The sequence below is a fragment of the Elephas maximus genome, chromosome 16 (assembly GCF_024166365.1).
Source record: "Elephas maximus indicus isolate mEleMax1 chromosome 16, mEleMax1 primary haplotype, whole genome shotgun sequence".
NCBI lineage: Eukaryota > Metazoa > Chordata > Mammalia > Proboscidea > Elephantidae > Elephas > Elephas maximus.
Window position 1 is genome coordinate 65,991,641 of NC_064834.1, and position 16,164 is coordinate 66,007,804.

At 41.8% G+C, this 16,164-nt stretch overlaps 1 protein-coding gene across 7 annotated transcripts in view; it reads left to right on the forward strand.

Annotated features, from left to right (window-relative positions):
- Positions 1-692: 692 nt before the first annotated feature.
- ATRNL1 (attractin like 1) overlaps positions 693-16,164 on the forward strand; it is a 685,371-nt gene continuing 669,899 nt past the window's right edge. For all 7 annotated transcript variants that reach the window (XR_007513388.1, XR_007513389.1, XM_049854677.1 and 4 more), the window contains exon 1: positions 693-1,081. Coding sequence is in view for 5 of the 7 variants with exons in the window: in XM_049854677.1 (XP_049710634.1) it covers positions 786-1,081 (296 nt within the window). In the remaining 2 variants the exon portion in view is untranslated. The remainder of the gene's footprint in view (positions 1,082-16,164) is intronic.

Below are 16,164 nucleotides of genomic sequence, written 5' to 3' on the forward strand. Positions count from 1 at the left end.
GGGCGCCGCGAGCACCGGAGCCACACCTGGGGGCCAGGCTCCCCTCAGCTCTGGAGCCGGCGGGCGGGCGGGCGCGCGCGGGGAGCCGCGGGTCTCAGTCAGGGGCGGGGCGAGACCACGGCGCTGCCGGGGGTGGAGCGTGGGCTCGCGCGAGGGCGGGGAGGCGGTCCAGTGCGCAGCGGGCTCCAGCCGCAGACCCGGCAGCTGGCTGAAGGCACGGAAGAGAAGATGGCAGCTGGGGACCCGCGGGCCGCCCTCAGGGCTCTGCGGGGCTGACCCTCGCCTCCCGGTCCCCCCTCCCCGCGTTGGGCGCGCCCACCTCAGCGCTCGCGCTCGGCCCCCGCCCCCCGACCGCGCGGCACTTGGAGTCGAGGCAGTTGGCGCGAGCCGCGGGCGAGGCGGGGCCGCGCGGGCCCCTCCCCCTTCCCAGGCCCCTCCCCCAGGGCGCCTGCCCCTCCCCCGAGGTCTTCTCCGAGCGCCCCAAGCAGCTCGCGCCGCCGCTCCCGCCTCCGGCCCGGCCCGGGCGCCGCGGCGTCGGTCGGCTCGCTGAGGACAAGGTCACAGACCCGAGGCGATGCCCGAGTACGGCTGGAGGCAGTCGAGCGCAGGCGACAGCGGCTGGGATCTGTCCATCTGTCCCTCCTGACCGGGGAGCGGGACTGGGGCAGGCGCGGCGAGGAGGAAGAAGAGCGGCGGCGGCGGCGGCGAGGCTCCTGCAGCCGGTGCCCCGGAGCACCCCGTCGGCGCCCCCACGCGCAGCCCCGCCGGCCAGCGGCGCGGGGGAGATGGAACTGGGGGGCCAGGCCCGCTCGGGCCCCCCGCAGCCGGAGAGCCCGGGGCTGTGGAGGACTCGGCCGGCCGGCGGCGGCGGCGGCGGGAGCGCCTCCTCCTGGCTGCTGGACGGGCACAGCTGGCTGCTGTGCTATGGCTTCCTCTACCTGGCGCTCTACGCGCAGGTGTCCCAGTCCAAGCCCTGCGAGAAGACCGGCTCCTGCTTCTCGGGCCGCTGTGTCAACTCGACCTGCCTCTGCGACCCGGGCTGGGTGGGGGACCAGTGCCAGCACTGCCAGGGCCGGTTCAAGTAAGTGTCCTCCTCGCACGCCCCCCACCCGCTGCGGCCTCGGGCCCCCGGGTACGTGCGCCGCACCCCTCCGGCTCCGAGCACGGTGCTCAGACCGCGTGGACGCCAAGCCTTTCCCGAGCGTTCCAGATGCCCGCAGCCACTTCTGATGCCCGGCTCATCGGGAACATTTCCACATTTAGTTATGGTGCCAAACAGCGTTTTGCTAGGAGAATATTTTTAAGTCAGAATTATACACTCAGATAGTGAAAAATTCAAACAGCACAGAAATGTAAAGGTTAAAAGTTTCGATCCACCAATACCTCCCTCTTTCCCCATCCTACTGCCCTCCCTAGAGGTAACCACTGCCATCATTTTATTTACTAATAGTAATCATATTAAGAAGAGTTTACGATGGGCTTACTGTGTGCCAAACACCGTTCTGATCTCTTTACAGGTATTATCTCGTTTGATCCTCATAACTCTGAGTTACTAGAATTGTTATATTGGGTTTACAGCTAGAAATCGAGGCAATGAATTTAAGTCAGATGCCGAGGGTTACACAGTAGTAGGCAGAGTCGTGATTCTAACCCAGTTTACCTCCAGCATGTGTGTTTTTACACAATACGCCATGTTGAGTTTGCTGGGACGGTCCTGAATTAAGAAATACAGGTGTGACTTTGGGTGAGATAAAAGGATACCTGGACTTTGTGTAGTAAAGATAAGGAATTTTCAAACTGGCTATTTCACTGTCAGAGACCTGGTGGTGCAGTGGTTAAGAGCTTTGGCTGCTAACCAAAAGGCTGGCAGTTCAAATCCACCAGTTGCTCCTTGGAAGCCCCATGGTGCAGTTCTACTCAGATGTGTAGGGTCGCTATGAGTTGGAATTGACTCCATGGCAATGGGTTTGATTTTTTTGGTTTATTTCCATGTCAGCTTTTGTGTGGGAGCATCAGTTCGGTTTTTCTGAAGGTAAGAGGCTAAGGAGTTTGCTTTACAACTGTAAAGATACTTTCACGCTGCTGGTTGGTGTTTATTGCATTTCTCCTGATATGAAAAGACGAGGGTTGAGGTTGGGGAGCAACAGTAAGCAGGGCTTCAAACCAGTTGGTTCTGGTTGGAACCACTGTTGAGAAATTTGCATTTCCACAACAGATATGCTGACTCAGAATCTACATTTTTGCAAGAGCCCCAGATTCTTAGGTATAATAAATTTTGAGAATCACTGCCCTATTAGTGGTTCTCAGAATTGATCCCTAATCAGCATGGCATGGAAACTTGTTAGAAATGCAAGTTCTCAGGAGGGCTTGGAACCTGCGCTAACTGGTTGGAAGCCCTGGCAGTAGTGGCAGTGGGTAAGTTGAGGCCTTTAGGGTGTCCGTCTGACAACTTGCAGATAGCAATTCTGTGTTAAAGACAAGGTAAATCCTCTTCTTAGTCAGCAAAATTTAATAAAAGGTTTGCTGGCTGACTTATTTCTGTGAAATTACACTATGTAGATTACTAATATTTATTGTCAGGATGATAGCAAAATCTATGTGAAATGTATCTTGGGCCCTAAGCAAAGATAGGAATTGGATATTTTATGGCTCATCTTATTAATGTATTGTAGAACAATTTTCTTGGCATTTTAAACATGGCGTATTTTCCAATTTGTTGTTGTTGTTGCTGGTTAAAAAAATGCCCCTTAGAACTCAGTGTAAAATGAAATTTGTTTTTAAGTGGAACTTTTTAATTTCAGGTGAGAAGCTACTATTTAAATAATTTACCACAGGGTTTTGGAAGTGAAGTCTCAAAATGAAGTTTTATGAAATTTGCTCATAGCAATAGGTTGGACTGTTTCCTGGGCCCATACTTTCTCAAGGTAGTATAGTACCATAGGTTTTTTTTTCAATCTTAAGTATCATAGGTTTGTTTTTTTTTAATTTGGGAGAGGTGCTAATGAAAAGTTTATGAGGCAAGGTATTAAAATGTGCTTGTTAGTACCCTTGTTATTGTTAGGTGCCGTTGAGTCAGTTTTGACTCAGGTCGACCCCATGTGACAGTAGAACTAAGTGTTCTTAAACTTTTGCTATGACAGCGGCAGCCAGCTTTTTGCCTGACAAGAGGGAATTTTGCACATGTAAACTGGTTGCCAACAGTGAAAAAAAGCCACATCCATTTTTTACATCTTTCTTATACATACATAGAAAGTTTGCCTGATTTAATATGTAATTTAGGGATATTGGCCTCTGTGTGGGTGGATTTATGCCATCCGTCTGAAAAGGAGAAGCCAATTGCTGTGATTCTGGAAGCTCCTAGCTACGTTTTGTAGTAGTGGAACTTGTTAAATCAGCTGGCTCAGCAGCCTGTGACCTCACTAGCAGATGTTGTCCCAGTTGGTAAGAAAGATCACAGATCGAGTTAAAACCAGGTTAAATAACACTGAGAGATGGCTTTCATTAATATCATACATTAGTGAGTAAAAGATAGATTTTTAATGTAGATATATAAGGATAAACTCTGAGCAATCATTGAACACTCATCACTTCCTTGGACACTGTTATTTCCTATGATTCATTGTACCCTATTGGTAAATGCTTTTTCATTTCCCTGTGAAATACAGGCTGCAAATTTGAGTAAATATTACTGGTACAACTGTGTTTTCTTAAGTATTCTCTTGAAGGTAAAGAAAAGGTGGTATTTAATGTTAAAAGGAAGAATCATACATAGAGGAAAAGAATTCTTCCTGGTAAAGTACATGTGAGCTATAAAAGGTTTATTTTGAGGATGGTGACTTGTTTTATCCAGCATTTGAAGTAATTTCACAGTAACAAAGACTTTTAACTGGGAATTCTCACTTTATTAACTATCTTGAGAATCTTTCCGTAAACTGAAGGATAGCAATCTAACAGACATAAGAAATGATTGATAAGTCTTGGTAAGCAGGTGTCAAAATTAATTGGCTGATTCCATGGTAACTTTGCTTTTTTTTCCCCCTACTATTTTTTTTATAGGGATTTCACTAGGGAATAAGAGTATTCTTCAGATGCCTCTCTAGAACGGAAGATTGATGTTTAGAGGGGGAGAAAAGCAGAGCAAATATGGTATCAAAAGTGGTACTTGAGTTCTCTTAACATTGATTGCAGTCTTCTGTTTCTATTTGGAAAGAATAAAACATTCAGAATTACAAGCCGTTCCTTACATATGTAAAACAAAATGAACACTGATCTTCAGCTTAAAGGTAGACTAAGGGACCTAGAACTGAGAATCAGAAAGGACAATGCCAATATAATAATAACCAAGTGTATAATTATATGCTAATCAGATTTATTTGAGTAGCTTATTATAATATTAGGTTAGAAAACATTTTGCAAATAAGCAATGACGTTACCTTTTTAGAAGCTAGTTCTTTAGAATTATTTTTGTAGAGTGGTTGAAATTTATATTTATATTTTGTGCTCAGACGTGGACATTTTCTTGCTAATGTCACTTAGGAAGCTATGATTTCTAATTTCTCTTAGGGAAACAAAATAAATTAGTACTCTGAGATTGGAAAATATCTCACTGTATTGATAATTATTCATATTTGTAAAATTATTATTTTAAACACATTTGTTGGGTATTTTCCTGAAATCATGTATTAAGGTTATTATATATGTAAAGTATATACATAGTTTTTTAAACTTGTTAGGTTAGTCAGACAAAGAGTACTGACTTTCAAACGTATTTGTAATTGCAGTATTCCATTTCTAGTGACAGCAAAATGAAGATATAATGTCAGGAATTAGGTTACTACTATGAACTAAAGAGGGGAAGGGTAAATGTGTGTGCATTATTTTTCCTAAGCAATAATTAAAAATATATATGCATGTATACATATGTACTGGGATCTTTTTATTAATAATAGGGAAGCTATTAATAACTATAAAATTAATGTTCCCTGTCACATTTTTTTTTTTTAGTCACAGGCCTTATTTCAGAGTAAACTTGTAATATATAATTTATATCCATGGATTTCTTTTACATTATTAAAATAATCATACGATAATAATTTAAAATAATTTCAGTTGAATATTTCTAAGATCCAAAGTTGGTGAAGTAGAAGCATGGTTTCCAAGGTCAAGTGTCTGCTTGATTTGGTTCGTGCTCACTTCGGTTGTGACTCATCCTCCTTGTCTCCCCCTCCGCTTTTTTTCTGCACTGGTCTTTTAGCGTTCCTTGAATGTGTCAGTTCCTTTTGGCTTCATGGTCTTTCACCAAAAAACCAAAACCAAACCCAGTGCTGTCGAGTCGATTCTGACTCATAGCGACCCTATAGGACAGAGTAGAACTGCCCCACAGAGTTTCCAAGGAGCGCCTGGCGGATTCGAACTGCTGACCTTTGGTTAGCAGCTGTAGCACTTAACCACTATGCCACCAGGGTTTCCGTGGTCTTTCACACGTGCTGTTAATTCTCTCTGGGCCCTCTTTCCTATGTAGTCTTTTTTTTTTTCCTAGATTTTATTTATTTTGTTGTTGAGAATATACACAGCAAAACATACACCAGTGCAACTACAGGTACCATTCAGTGACATTGATTACACTCTTTGAGTTGTGCGACCATTCTCACCCTTTTTTTCTTAGTTGTTTTTCCCTCATTTACAGACTTACTTGCCCCTTAAGATTCCTGTCTAATCTTTCAAGTTGCTCTTGTCAGTTTGAAGCCATGTAGATAGTTGTTAAATGAGCGTAATGCTCAAGACAGACCTCTTTCACTAGTTAAGCTAAATTATTATTTGGTTTTAAGAAGACTTCAGGGGATATTTTTGGTTTAAGGTTTAAAGGTTACTGTCACTCACTGCTGTTTTTGGGTGGAGTGTGCTATATATGTCTGCTAAGTCTAGTTGATTTATAGCGTCATTCAGATCATTTTTTTCCTTGTTGATCTTCATAGATGTTCTGTCCAATACTGAAAGTGATGTACTGAAGTCTCCAACTACTGTAGTAGTACTATCTATTTCTCCTTTCAGTTCAGTCGGTATTGGCCTTATAGATTTAGGTGCCCTCATGTTGTGTACATACATATTTATGATTGTTAAAGCTTCTTGATTAATTGATCTTTTATCACTATATAATGTCCATCTTTATCTATTCTGACAGATTTTGTCTTAAAGTTCGCTTTGTCTGGTATAAAGATTGCCATCCCAGCTCTTTTGGTTATTATTTGTGTGGAATATTTTTTTCCATCCTTTCACTTTCAACCTGTGTGTCCTTCGGTTTAAGGTGTGTCTCTCGTAAACAGCATATAGTTGCGTCATGATTTTTATCCATTCTATCACCTTCTGCCTTTTGATGGGAGCATTTAGTACATTTACATTCACTGTAATTACTAATAAGAAGTGACTGACTTCTGCCATTTTGTTATTTGTTTTTTGTGTGTGTTTGTCCTTTAGTAGTACTTGATTTTGTGTTTTGTTGGCTTATTGTAGTGAGCCTTTTGGGATCCCTTCTCCTTACCTTTTGTGTATGACTTTAATATATTTTCTTAGTGATTACCATGAATATTACATTTAGGAGCTTGTATTTATAACATTGTAGTGTAAGTTGATACCAACTTAACTTTAGTAACATACAAGAAATTCTATATCTATGTCATTTCTCTCCTTTTGTTGATGTTATCACTAATTATATCTTTATATTTCATGTGCCCTGTAACATGATTTTTTCATTGCCTTTTATATATTTGGGATTAAAAACGTGAAGGACAAAACACTTAGAATTATCAAGCATAAATACCTTATTACTGGCCCTTATACTTGGCCATGCATTTCCCCTTATTAGGGATCTTTTTTATGTATAGCTTTGAATTACTTTCTAGTGTCTTTAATTTTGAGAGCCTAACTATGATGTCTCTTGATGTAGATCTCTTTGGGTTTATCCTGCTTGGGGTTCTTTGAGCTCCATGGATTTGTCTCCTGCTTGGGGTTCTTTGAGCTCCATGGATTTGTAGATTCATGTCCTTTGTTAGATTGGGGAAATTGTCATTATTTTGTCAAATGTTCTTTCTGTCCTTGTCTCTCTTTTTTCTCCTTCTGGAATTCCCATGATGTGTATATTAGGTTTCTTGTTGTCCCGTAATTCCATTAAGCTGTGCTCACCTTCTTGAGCCTCTTTTCTTGTCATTCATCAGCATCTATAATTTTAACTATTGTATTTTGTATTATGCTGATTCTTTCTTCTGTTTGATTAAATCTGCTGATAAGTCCTGTTGTGTTATTCATTTCAATTATCATCCCTTTCAGTTGCAGTTTTTCTTCTCTTAGATCCTCATTTTGTTCCTGCGTTGTTTTCCTTATTTCTTTTAGCTCTTTGCCTGTGTTTTCCCTTAGTTCTTTAATTATGTTTAATGTTGGGTTATATTTTTCCTTTTTTTTCATTGTTTGGTCACTCCTAGATGTGCTTTCAAAGCACCTGGTGGCGTAGTGGTTAAGAACTTGGCCACTAACCAAAAGGTTGGCAGTTCGAACCCACTAGCCACTCCTTGGAAATCCTGTGGGGCAGTTCTACTCTGTTCCATAGGGTTGCCATGAGCCAGAATTTATTCGATGGCAGCAGGTAGATGTACTTTCACTTCCTTTGTCATGTTTGTTTGGGGGTTTCTCTGTTCTTTGAGTGTCTTGTGATTTTTTTCATTGAGGCATTTGGAATTTTTGAGTGTTAACTTTCTCAGTTTTCCCTAGTATTTGGTGTTTTTGCCTGCACTGTTTTCTGTAAGAAGCTCTTAGGTGAGCAGAGCCTTTGGCCTTTGCTTACTACTTCCTCTCCCTCTCTGTGATAGCTCCTTCTCCTTCCCTGGTTTAATTGATTCCGGATCTCGTTTCTCAACTTTCGGTCTCTCTCAAACACACCAGAGCACACTCTGCAGTAAATCTGACCACCAGTGAGCATCACCACTTAGGTGAGATATCATGGATTAATCAATCTGTCCACCAGGGGGTGCAGTCCATTCTCTCTGGTTATTACTTCCTTTGTCTTTTTCTGCAATCATGTATTTAGTCAGAAAATCCACATCCAGTAAGTCCTCTTTGGTACTGAGTGTTGCCCTCTGGTTTTGTCCAAGGTTTCCTTCCCTGCTCTTTGGGGGCTGCTTATATCTGAGCTGGCATTCAGTGGAAGCACAGGCAAACTTCCTCCATTTCAGGAGGAGGAGGGGCTGGCACTCCACAGAAGGACCTCCAAGAGATCTATTTTATTGGTTTCAGAGCCCCAGTGGCCCTGTGGCAGTTGGGGGAGCAGTCTCCATTTAGGTGAACCCACCTCCTGACTCCACTGTAGGGAACCTTCTGTAGGAGTTTGTATCAGTCCAGCAGCCAACAGTTAGCAGTTGGAAGGGGGGTAGTCACACTCTGAACGGACCCCCAGGGAGGCCTGCCTTGTTGTTGTCAGAGCCCACCCTGTAGTATGTTAGTTGTGGGGGTAGCTTCCACTTAAGATGCCAGCTTCCTAGCACATAACAGCCTCGGTCAGCAGTCCTCAGCACTAACTGTAAGGGGGAGCAGACAGACCCAAACTGATCCTCAGGGAGGTCTGTTTTGTTCGTTTCAGAGGCCTGAGCAATGAGGTCCTCAAGGGCAGGTAGAGTACTGACTATAGGAGCAGACTCCACTGAGGGGGCCTTCTGTAGCAATTTACAACAGCCTGGCAACCAGTAATTACCAGGTTGGGGAGGATGTGTCATGCTCTGGTCAGATCCCTGTGGAGGTCTGCCTTGTTGCTGTCAGAGCCCCACTGGAGTATGTTGGCTGTGCAGGTAGCTTCCACTAAAGATGTCTGCTTCTTAGCACACAGAAACCTCAGTCAGCAGTCCTAAGCACTGACTGAAAGGGGGAGCAGACAGACCAGAACTGACTTCCCGGGAGGTGTTTCCTATTGGTTTCAGAGGCCTGAGCTGTGGAGTACTGTCATGGATTGAATTGTGTGCCCCAAAAATATGTGTCAACTTGGCTAGGCCATGATTCCCAGTATTGTGTGATTGTCCAGCATTTTGTCATCTGATGTGATTTTCCTGTGTGTTGTAAATCCTACCTCTATGGTGTTAATGAGGCAGGATCATCAGCAGTTATGTTAATGAGGCAGGACTCAATCTGCAAGATTAGGTTGTGTTTTAAGCCAGTCTCTTTTGAGATATAAAAGAGAGAAGCAAGCAGAGAGGTATGGGAGACCTTACACCACCAAGAAACAAGAGCCAGGAGAATAGTGTGTCCTTTGGAACCAGAGTCCCTGTGCTGAGAAGCTCCTTGACCAGGGAAGATTGATGGCATGGACCTCTCCCCAAAGCTGACAGAGAGAGAAAGCCTTCCCCTGTAGCTGGCACCCTGAATTAGGACGTCTAGCTTCTTAGACTGTGAGAGAATAGACTTTTGTTTGTTAAAGCCTTCCACTTACGGTATTTCTGTTACAGCAGCTCTAGATACCTAAGGCAAGTACTCAGGGAGGCAGGTAGAAAGTTGATTATGAGAACAGCCTCCACTGCACAGGGCTTTCATAGCAGTTCACAGTAGGCTTGCAACTGACAGGTTTTGAGTGGGGGAGGTGCTGGCACATTCCAAATGGACCCCTGGGGAGGTCTGCCTTGTTGATTTTAGGGTAGAAGCTTGGGGTCCTGTCTCTGTACAGGCAGGCGCTGTGGTGGTTAGGGAAACAGACTTTTTTTATGGGGACCACTACCCCAGTTCACAGCTGCTGGTGGCCCACATGGCCGGGCAAAGGGCAGGGATGGTCGGAGAAGCGATTTTCCTACCATATGTGACTCGTTGATTTGTTGATTCTTGTCTGCCTGCAGTTCCTAGCTGCTTTCTTCAGGTTATGAACATCCTACTTATGAAAAACTCGTACTTAAGAATGGACTATAATAAAGCCTATTGTATTAAAAATTTGAGTTAAATACACCTGTCAGTGCAATCGCTTTGTATACAAGAGAAATGAGATACATATGTTGTGTCCGGGAATCTGTTGTGTTTGTACATCTGGTTATGTCCACTATGTCCCTTTCTCCAATTGGGATTTCTTAACTCTGTTATAATTTTACGGGACCACAGATGTACGTGCAGTTGGATGGTGCCTTAACGGATGTTATGTGGCTCATGACTCTATATATATATATACATACACGTCCACACACATAGATATGTGAAGTTGTCACTGAAGTCAAGATCATAAAAATATTCAGTGTACTCTTAAGTTTCTGTGTGCCCCTGTCTTATTTATCTAGTGCTGGCTATAACAGAAATACCACAAGTAGATGACTTTAACAAAGAGAAATTTATTTCCTTGTAGTAAAGTAGGCTAGAAGTCCAAAGTAGGGCATCAGCTCCAGCAGAAGGCTTTCTTTCTCTGTTTGCTCTGGAGGAAATCCTTCTCAGTCTTCCCCTGGACTAGGAGCTTCTCTGTGCAGGAACCCTGGGTCCAGAGGATGTGCTCTGCTCCTGAAGTTGCTTTCTTGGTGGTATGAGGTCTCCCTGTCTCTCTGCTCGCTTTTCTCTTTTATATCTTGAAAGAGATTGCCTCAAGACAAAATCCAATCTTGTAGATTGAGTCCTGCCTCACTAACACAGCTGCTGGCTATCCCACTTATTAACATTGTAGAGGTAGGATTTACAACACATAGGAAAATCACATCAGATAACAAAATGCTGGACAATCACACAATACTGGGAATCATGGCCTAGCCAAATTGATACATACATTCTTGGGGGACACAATTCAAGCCATGGCAACCCCTTTGTAATCCTTCCTTCCCTCCCCTTCTTGCCAACTCTTCCTGTCTCCAGGCAAATTCTGACATGCTTTCTGTCACTGTAGATTTGCTGGCATTTTCTAGAATTTCATACAAATGGAAACATACGATATTTACTTCTTTTTATCTAGCTTCTTTCAGCATATTTACTTTGACATTCATTAATGGTATATCAGTGTTGTTGTTAGGTGCTGTCGAGTTGGTTCCAACTCATAGCAGCCCTGTGTACAACAGAATGAAACACTGTTCGATCCTGTACCATCCTCATGGTTGTTGTTACGCTTGAGCCCATTGTTGTAGCCACCGTGTTAGTTCATCTTGTTGAGGGTCTTCCTCTTTATTGCTGACCCTCTACTTTACCAAGCATGATGTCGTTCTCCAGGGACTGATTCCTCCTGATAACATGTCCGAAGTATGTGAGGCGTAGTCTCGTCATCCTTGCTTCTAAGGAGCATTGTGGTTGTACTTCTTCCAAGACAGATTTATTTGTTCTTCTGGCAGCCTGTGGTAGTTGGAAAATATGGTAGTTGGTGATAGAAACAATGCTGTAGATTGCATGATAGAATTTTGCAAGACCAGTGACTTCTTCACTACAAATACCTTTTTCACCAACATAACCAGTGTATCAGTAGTCTTCCTTTTTACTGCTGAGTAGTATTCCATTGTATGGATACAATTTATCCATTCATCTGGTGATGGACATTTGGGTACTTTCCACTTTTTGGCTGTTGCATATAAAGTTGCTATGAACTTTCATGTAGCCATCTTTGTAGGGGCATAAGACAAAAACCAAACTCGTTGCCATTGAGTCAGTTCCAACTCATAGTGACCCTATAGGACAGAGTAGAACTTCCCCTTGTACTGGCATAGGCTTTCATTTCTCTTAATGCCTGAGAGTAGAATGGCTGGATCATATGGTAGATACATGATTAACATTCTGAGAAACTGCCCAACTGCTTTCCAACGTACTTGTATCGTTTACATCATCACCCGCAGTGTATGAGTGCTCTGGTTTCTCCGCATTCTCATCAACACTTGCTATGGACAGTCTTTTAAATTTTAGCCGTTCTTTTAGGCATGTAGTGGTGTCTCTTGGTGGTTTTAATTTGCATTTTCCTAATAACTAATGATGTTGAACATCTTGTCATATGCTTATTTGCCATCTGTGTATCTTCTTTGGTGAGGTGTCTGTTCAAAGTTTTTTTTCACATTAGGCTGTTTGTTTTCTTATTGATATTTGGTAGTTATTTATATATTCTGGATACTAGTTGCTTAGTAGATATATGATTGTATTTTCTCTAAGGCTGAGGCTTTTCATTTTCTTAAATGTTTTTCAGAGAACAGAAGTTTTAAATTTGATGAAGTCCAATTTATCTTTTTTTTTTTTTTAATGCATTGTGCTCTTGGTGTCATCCCACAAGTTTGGAAATATTTTGTTTTTATTTTCATTCAGCTCAAAGTGACTTACTAATATCCTTTATGATTTTTTCTTTGACCTATGAGTTATTTACTGTTGTCGTTAGGTGCCATCGAGTTGGTTCCAACTCATAGCGGCCCTATGCACAACAGAATGAAACACTGCCCAGTCCTGAGCCATCCTTACAATCGTTGTTATGCTTGAGCTCATTGTCGCAGCCACTGTGTCAGTCCACCTCGTTGAGGGTCTTATTCTCTTCCACTGACCCTGTACTCTGCCAAGTATGATGTCCTTCTCCAGGGACTGATTTCTCCTGACAACATGTCCAAAGTATGTAAGACGCAGTCTCTCCATCCTTGCTTCTAAGGAGCATCCTGGTTGTACTTCTTCCAAGACAGAACTGTTTGTTCTTTTGGCGGTCCACGGTATATTCTTCACCAGCACCACAATTCAAAGGCATCAATTCTTCTACGGTCTTCCTTATTCATTGTCCAGCTTTCACATGCATATGATGTGATTGAAAATACCATGGCTTGGATCAGGTGCACCTTAGTCTTCAAGGTGACATCTTTGCTCTTCAACACTTTAAAGACGTCCTTTTTATAGCAGATTTACCCAGTGCAACGCGTCTTTTGATTTCTTGACGGCTGCTTCCATGGGTGTTGATTGTGGATCCAAGTAAAATGAAATCCTTGACAACTTCAATCTTTTCTCCGTTTATCATGATGTTACTCATTGGTCCAGTTGTGAGGATTTTTGTTTTATGTTGAGGTGCAATCCATCAGTCAGAACAAGGCCTGGGGCCGACTGTGGAACAGACCATCAATTGCTGATATGCAAGTTCAAGCTGAAACTGAAGAAAATCAGAACAAGTCCATGAGAGCCAAAATATGACTTTGAGCATATCCCACCTGAATTTAGAGACCATCTGAAGAATAGATTTGACGCACTGAACACTAGTGACTGAAGACCAGATGAGTTGTGGAATCACATCAAGGACGTCTTCCATGAAGAAAGCAAGAGGTCATTGAAAACACAGGAGAGGAAGAAAAGATCAAGATGGATGTCAGAGAAGACTCTGAAACTTGCTCTCGAACGTCGAGCAGCTAAAGCAAGAGGAAGAATTGTTGAAGTAAAAGTACTGAACAGAAGATTTCAAAGGGCAGCTCGAGAAGACAAAGGATGAGTTATTTAGAAGAGTATTATTCAGTTTCCAACTATTCAGAGATTTTCCAGAGATAAATTTATTATTTGTTTCTAACTTAATTCCATTGTGGTTAGAAAAAGTACCTTGTATGACTAGAATCCTTTTACATTTGTGGGCCAGAATATTGTCTATCTTGGTAAATGTTCGTTGTGCATGGGAAAAGAATGTGTATTCTGTTGACGGGTGGAGTGTTCTATTAATTTCAGTTAGGTCAAGTTGGTTGATAGTTTTGTTCAAGTTTTTTATAAGTTTCAAGTTCTTTATCAGTAATTGAGAGAGGAATATTGAAATCTTCAGCCACAGTGTTGCATCTGTTTCTCCATAAAATTTTGTCTGTTTTTGCTTCATGTATGTTGAAGTTCTTTTATTAGGTGCATACAATTTTGGATTATGTCCTCTTGATAAATCGACCCCTTTGTCTTTACACTTTGTTAAAAATCAGCTGGATAGCAATATTTGTATTTCTCATTCTGTTCTGTTCCGTTGATGCATGTGTCTTTCCTTTCATGAATTCCTCACTTTCTTTATTAATGTATCTTTATAGTATTTTATTCTTATGTTTGGAGCCCTGGTGGCTCAGTGGTTAAGAGCTTGGCTGCTAATCGAAAGGTCAGCAGTTCAAATCCACCAGCTGCACCTTGGAAACCGTGCGGGTATGAGGGTTGCTATGCGTTTGAACTGACTTGGTGGCAACGGGTTTGGTTTGGTATTCTTATTTTTGGGTGAAAATTATTTTAGTTTTTCTAGTTCATTTGCTTTTCTGTATAATTTTAGAATCAGCCTGTTGATTTCTACAAAAAATTCTGCTAGGATTTTGTTGATTGTATAGATGATTGGGGGGTGGTGGAATTGACATCTTGATAATGTTGCGTTCTCCATTCCATCACTGTGGTACATTTATTTGGATTTTCTTTGATTTCTTGCATCAATGTTTCAGAGTTATCAATATATAGATCCTGAATATATTTTGTTAGATTTATACCTAAATTTCAGGAGTTTTGATACTATTTAATTGGTAGTGTTTCTTTTAAATTCAGCTTCCATTTGTTTATTGTCATTATATGGAAATACAATTGCTCCGGCTAGAACTTCCAGTATAATGTTGAATAGCAGTGGTGAGAATGAGCATACCTGTCTTGGTTCTGATCTTAAGGGGAAAATGCTAAGTCTTTCTCTGCTGAGTATGATGCAGGTTTTTCATAACTGTCCTTTATGAAATTGAGTAATATTCCTTCTATTCCCAGTTTTTTGAGTGTTTTTATCACGAAAGGGTGTTGGATTTTGTCGGATGCCTTTTCTGCATTGATTGAGATGATTGTGTGGTTCTTTTCTTGTGTTAAAGTGATGTATTACATTGATTGGCTTTTCTTAAGTTGAACCATCCTTGCATTTCTAGAAAAATTCTTACTTGACTTTGGTGTATAATCCTTTTAATAAGTTGTTGAATTCTGTTTACTAGTATTGTGTTGAGAGTTTTTTGCATCTAAGGGATCTTGGCCTATAGTTTTTTTGTGGTGTCTTTGTCTGACTTTGATATCAGCTTGGCTTCATAGAATGAGTTAGGAAGTGTTCTTTCCACCGCTATTTTTTGGAAGAATTTAAGAAGGATTGGTGTCAATTCTTTAAATGTTTGATAGAATTCCCCAGTAAAACCATTTGATCCATGACTTTTTTTTTTTAATTGGGCAGTTGTTGATTACTGATTCAATCTCATCACATGTTACGGGTCTGCTGAGATTTTCTGTTTCTTTCTTGAGTCACTGGAGGTGGTTTATGTGTTTCTAGGAGTTTGTTCATTTTATCTAAGTTATTGAATTGCTGGTGTACAGTTGTTCATATTATTCTCTTGTGATCCTTTCTATTTCTGTAAGATTGGCTGTAATGTCCTCACTTTGATTTCAGATTTTAGTTATTTGCATCTTCTGTCTCTCTTTTTTTGTCAGTGTATCTAAAGTTTGTTGAGTTTTTTAAAAATAATTTTTATTGTGCTTTAAGTGAAAGTTTACAAATCAAGTCAGTCTCTCACATAAAAACTTATATACACCCTGCTACATACTCCCTATTACTCTCCCCCTAATGAGGCAGCCCACTCTCTCCCTCCACTCTCTCTTTTCATGTCCATTTTGCCAGCTTCTAATCCCTTCTACCTTCTCATCTATGCTCCAGGCAGGAGATGCCAACATAGTCTCAAGTGTCCACCTGATCCAAGAAGCTCACTCCTCACCAGCATCCCTCTCCAACCCATTGTCCAGTCCAATCTGTGTCTGAAGAGTTCCCTTTGGGAATGGTTCCTGTCCTGGGCCAGCAGAAGGTCTGAGGGCCATGACCACCGGGGTCCTTCCAGTCTCAGTCAGACCATTAAGCCTGGTCTTTTTATGAGAATTTGGGGTCTGCATCCCACTGCTCTCCTGCTCCCTCAGGGGTTCTCTGTTGTGTTCCCTGTCAGGGCAGTCATTGTTTGTAGCTGGGCACCATATCTTTCTTCTTTTTTTGATGTAGGTATTTACTACTACAAAATTCCCTCTGAGCACTGCCTTTGCTGTATCCCATAAGTTTTGGTGTGTTGTGTTTCATTTTCATGAGACTCTTGTATTATCTGATTATCTCTCTTAATTTCTTCTTGACCTGTTGGTTGTTCAATAGTGTGTTCTCTAATTTTCACATATTTGTGTATTTTCCATTTTTGCTTCTGTTATTAATTTCTAGTTTTATTCCATTGTGGT